Raw genomic sequence first — 5,520 nt, forward strand, 5'->3', positions numbered from 1 at the left:
CACACAACCCTGCATCATTTTGGCATATTGGCCAAAGTTTGACTTGAGACAAAACTAATATGCAGAGTAAATAAAAACAGAAGGAGTATCATATAGCCAATATGCCAAAATCATTTAAATACACTGTCTATTACATCAAACAATTGTAATTTCAGTTAAAAACCATGAAAACCGACAATCTGCGACAAAAAGAGCTCTTAATCAAGTCATTTCGATTATAACAGTACAATCAGCACCTATTCCCAATCTACAGAACAACGGAGGACATTATGGTCATTTTAGCACGCTTCTGCACCAGCTGCAGCTGCTACAGCGCAACTACCAAATGCCTGTATCTTGGCTCCAATCTTTCAGCCGCAGCTAGCAGCTAGCAGCTACAGCTGCTCCTTCCAGCCGGAGCTGTTGCAGCTGCAGCTGTGGAAGTTGCATCTATAACAAGCATGCCCTAAGCAGAAGTATTTTTGAGAAATGTACGTAGGTGACATCTCAAGGCTTACTGGACTGATGCTTAACCTAAATACTGAACAACTTTCAAGTGTGTAAGAGTATGGCGGCATAGGCTGATTGCAGATAATGAATTTAAACATGCAGACATGGATCGTGTTAACAGACCAGATACATTACCTTTAGAGTACTATCCATACTTCTTGACAGAAGAATCTGCCCATCAGTAGAAAACTTAACCCCAGTGATATCTTCTGTATGTGCTTTTTCAACATGAATATCTGGTCTGCTTCCCCATCCAGTCTTTATGGTCCAGAGCTACAAAAGACATATGAGGTCATACAATGTATTAACCAAACCATCTGGTTAAACTCAAAGTGATAGGACAGTTTAGAGATTGTGCAATATATAAAGTACCTGAATGGAACCATCCCCCACGCCAGCAACAATCCGCTTGCCTTCATGATCCCATGCACATGAAGTAACAGGAATTCGCATTGGTCTTTTTAACTTTGGTTTGATGACCTATTGAAAATGTAATGACAAAAATTCAGTATTCCACAATAGAAAATGGTAGGAGCTTCAATCATACTACATAACAAGTGGTTCAACTTTAAGCAAATGTTGGTGCAAAAATGAACAAATATCAGAGCATTTCAGGGTTATTATATTACTAGGACCTTCTCCTCAAAATGATGCACTGCTATCTAGCGAATAGAACGATTAGTTCAACGTACCTGCTTTTGACTGCTAAAGTCTGAAACATCCCAGAGACGTAATGATCCATCTTCCGATGAGGTCAATATAGTTTCTTTTGACTTGGGATTCCATTCACCACCAGTTAGTCCAGAAATATGACCCTTTGTATTCTTCAGATCACGGATATACATATCACCCTTAACAAACTCACCAAGCGAAAGCCCGTCTCGGTCATATATCTGATAGGAAGCATAATGTAATTAACATGGTATTGATTTCTAGGGGTCACAGTTTTTGGTGATTCAAGGAAGATAGCAAACCAGAATACCTTGGCCTGAGCTGAACCCGTGACACATAAGAATCGGTCCGATGTTGGACTCCAGCTTAGGCTACGAACTTGATGCCCCTCACAAGGTTCTAATTGCCTAAATGACTGTAGCTTCGAATTCATGCCTTGGAAGTCATACATCCGTATGGTATAATCATAGCTGCCAGAGAGCACTCGGGATCCTGTAGGGTCAACAGCAAGGGCTGAGACAACCTGCGAATGAAATAAATGATTATTAACCAGCGAAATAGATTTACTTGAAACTAGCAATTTAACCCGGACGAGTCTTCATAGCATCACAGGAGGCACCTTTGAAGATCACCCCAAAAGCACGCTAGTTGATATTCGACTAAATTTGTTGATTCTAAGGTTGGCTAGCTAGGTGTAAGCTTTTTTCCTTTCTGCTGTTCTTTTTCTTTGGCTGCCTAGGTATGTTTGCTGCCTTTTTATTTCTTTTTGAGTCGTAGACTTTTAATTGTAAGGCCAGCATCATCATCCTGAAAATTTTCTTATAATAAAAAACTCCGCCTATGTCTTTTAGGCATAACCGGTCCCAAGCCCGAGTAAAGGAGGAGGGTTGTGATAGGCTTGGCGAGCCAACGTAAAAACTAGCCAGTCCCATGGGTATGAAACCCATTTGAGCGAGAGTAGTACTAGGATGGGTGACCTCCTGGGAAGTCCTCGTGAAAGGGTTTCATATATAAGGGTTGTGATAGGCTTGGCGAGCCAACGTAAAAACTAGCCAGTCCTTTGGATATGAAACCCATTTGGGCGAGAGTAGTACTAGGATTGGGTGATGCAATCCCAACAACTCATTCTGTTTGAACATGGCTAGAGTTGGCACGGTATTCTCTACAGAAAACTTATGCGGTATGTAACACTGGTAGAGAAAAATTCTTAGAATAACACCATGCAGAACAAACAGAAGGCGAGCTTCCACAGCTTATCTTCCAAGATCAGTTTAATTCGGCTAAATCGTATTTGTGAAAGAACTAAGAAACCTGACAGCTCCCACAACTATCCAGAAATTCTAAAGTAATTGAGCAAAACTAGTTGTCAAACCACATCAACCTTAACAATTCCAATAGTAAAACAACTCAGCTGTAGAGAAGGAAATAATTATGGGCGTACAGTTACCTTGGTGTGCCCCCGCAGAACAATTTCGTTGCTGAGAGGAATCCTGCCGAAATCCTCCCCATCATCATCATCCATATCATCGTCGTCGTCATCCTCGTCGTCGTCGTCGCCCTCGTCCTCGTCATCCTCATCCCCCTCCTTCGACGGTGGCGGCCGAGGCGGCCCAACCATGCTGCCGTCCTCGTCCTCCACCGCCGCGTGCGCAGACGGCCGCTGTGGCGGCCGAGGCGGCCCAATCAGACCGCCACCCTCTTCGTCATCCTCCTGGATAGGAGCCAATTCCTTGGGCGGCCTAGGGGGTCCGACAATGGCACCACCGCCATCGTCCTCCTCGGCGGCGGCAGAGGTGGAGGGGTTGGAGCTAGGGTTTTGGGGCTTGCGGAGGGTGGAGGAGTGGGAGGCGGCGCTGGGGCGGGTGGGCGCCTTGCCGAATGAGGTCGGGAAGAAGGCGCGCATCATCGCCTCCTCGTCCATCTCGCCGCCGTCCGCCATAGGCCACTCGTCGACGGCGAGTTCGGGAATAGAGATGGGTGCTGCCGCGAGTTTTTCTTTTTTCGACGAGCGTTCCAGCGCACGGGCTCTGTGTCCGGGTCTCTGTAGCCGAACTGGTCGAGCCACCGCTGCCCTGCTCGTAGCGAAGGTCTCAAATTCGTGTCGTGTTCGTCCGATAATGCTTTTTTTTTGACGTCGTTCGTCCGATAATCCTACAACGTAACTTTCCTAACTACTCCCTCCTTTCCGGTTTACGGGGATTATCTTAATTATTTTTCATTTTATAATTCTCAATTTAGTTGTTCCTTATCATACGTTAAGATTTTAAGGTGCAATAAATCATTGCATGCAAGTAATAAAAGAAAATTTACCAATACATGTACTGTACTTTATGCATGCATGCATTGCAATTAATGCATTGATAAACACAATTTTTTGAAGAAAACAAGCGCATTAATTGAGTGATTTTGCAAACTACAAAAATTATTTCACCACTTATCGTCTATCTTGGTTTGTGAGATTTTTGAATTAAACCCTATAAACCAAAAAAATGTAGTAATTAACTACCTCAAAATTTATTGGACCACCTGGCACATTACGTAATACACGTAAGTGGCCTTACATAGGTGTAGCATTACCCCACGTTCGTGTGCAATGCAATCATGTAGGTGAATGTGCTTTGTGCTGCCAAACGATATGAGATGATACAAACAATTTTAATTATATTATATTAGCCAAAAAGAGTTATTTATCACATTCAAAAAAAACTGACTGATTTTAGCCGCCTTCTACCTATCTTTCTTCTCTTCTCTTCTTTCTTATCATCTGTCTATATATATTAGGCCACTAATAGGCGCCGGTGTGTCGGTCGACATTTCGGCCGGTCGCACCGCAGCCGCTTGATTAACAGCGTAACAGCCATTGGATAGGTGGTCCACCTGTAAAGAAAAGTCAAACACGTGTTCCCCAATCTCCCCCGCCTAGTCCAGCACTAGTATGGTTGTTTCCCATCGCAAAAGAAATCGCTGCCCAGCGCGCTCATGGCCAGCGACACCCTTCCTCGCTGAAAACTGGCATCGCTTGCACCACCGCTCGCCTCTTGCCGAGCCGCCAAATCAGTAGCTTGCCCCCGTCGCCTCTGGTTGCAGCACCGGGCGCCTTGGTTCCAACTCGTCGCCATGACGGTTGCAACATCGGTTGCTCCGTTTCCAGCTCGCCATGTGTTGATTGTAGCATCTGCTACCTTCGGTTGCAGCTTTCTGACGTGCTAGTTCCAGCTTGCCGCCATGCCGGTTCCAGCATCGGACGCTCCTCCCAGATGCAACTCACCGACGTCCTCCTCAATCCAGCAGGAAGCGGGTGCCCTCGTAGGAAAACGCTACCATCTTGGAGCACGCCGACGCCTCTGTCGTTGCAGCACGTATCAGCCGCCATGGTAGCACATCCGTCGTTGCATCGTCGTGTCGCCGGCCGCAGCTCTCAAAGTCACAGCTCCAGTGTGTCGATTGAAGCTTTTTTCATCTACGGTCGAAGCTTTTTTGTAAATGGATGCGACTTTTTGTCTTGCAGTGCGCGGTTGAAACTTTGTATTTCTTTCGGTTGAAGCTTTTTTCATCTAGGGTTGAAGCTTTTTTCGTAATGGTTGCAGCTTTTTCAGTTTGACATTGGCTGGTTGAAGCTTCCCATGTTGATGCTTGAAGCTTGTTCGATCTAGGCTTGAAGCTTTTTTCATGTCGGCTGTAGCAATTTGTGATGCCGGTTGTAGCATGTAGCAAAAACAGCGACGCCGTGAGTTGCTTGGAGCAGCGCTGGCGTCCTCACAGCCTATGGTCACTGCGCTCGCCGTCCATGATCGCCGCTCTCTTGGGCGCCGGTTGCTGCTCCCGTCGACAGTAACCATGGCGTGTGATGCATGGATGGAGGAGAAAAAGGAGAGAGAAAGAAAGGAGATTGCATGAGAGCAGGAAGGAAACGAGTGGACGGGGGCGATGTACGTGAAGAGTTAAGGGAATTAAGAGTGGGAAAGCGACGTGTGGGACCAGGAATATGTGAACATGTGAGGAGGAGGAGCCTCGCAAGTGCCGTGCGACCGGCCCAGCATTCGGCCGGCGCGCCGACGTAAAATGTTTCCCTATATATTATCTAAAATAATAGTGTTCCCTAATTCATTGCTTCTTTCGTCAAGCCGTCCTTAGCCTAGCGTAGGCAGGCTTACCTGAATTGATCGACCCAAACTTCTTTTCTTCCTATTCCAGCCACTAGAGGTCCATCGATTCTCTCGCATGGCCGAACGATGAATTATTTACCCAAAACCACCACACTTGGTGTTGGGGAACGTAGTAATTTCAAAAAAAAATCCTACACACACACAAGATCATGGTGATGCATAGCAACGAGAGGGGAGAGTGTTGTCCACGTAC

At 45.9% G+C, this 5,520-nt stretch overlaps 1 protein-coding gene across 2 annotated transcripts in view; it reads right to left on the reverse strand.

Annotated features, from left to right (window-relative positions):
- LOC119320368 (WD repeat-containing protein 70-like) overlaps nucleotides 1–3,212 on the reverse strand; it is a 6,282-nt gene extending 3,070 nt beyond the window's left edge. For both annotated transcript variants that reach the window (XM_037594486.1, XM_037594479.1), the window contains exons 1-5: nucleotides 2,609–3,212; nucleotides 1,472–1,684; nucleotides 1,182–1,382; nucleotides 862–969; nucleotides 625–762 (exon numbers count right to left, since the gene is read on the reverse strand). In XM_037594486.1, the coding sequence (XP_037450383.1) occupies nucleotides 625–762; nucleotides 862–969; nucleotides 1,182–1,382; nucleotides 1,472–1,684; nucleotides 2,609–3,100 (1,152 nt within the window). In that variant the 5' untranslated portion in view covers nucleotides 3,101–3,212. The remainder of the gene's footprint in view (nucleotides 1–624; nucleotides 763–861; nucleotides 970–1,181; nucleotides 1,383–1,471; nucleotides 1,685–2,608) is intronic.
- Nucleotides 3,213–5,520: the final 2,308 nt, after the last annotated feature.

This window comes from Triticum dicoccoides, chromosome 1B, assembly GCF_002162155.2.
Source record: "Triticum dicoccoides isolate Atlit2015 ecotype Zavitan chromosome 1B, WEW_v2.0, whole genome shotgun sequence".
Lineage (NCBI taxonomy): Eukaryota > Viridiplantae > Streptophyta > Magnoliopsida > Poales > Poaceae > Triticum > Triticum dicoccoides.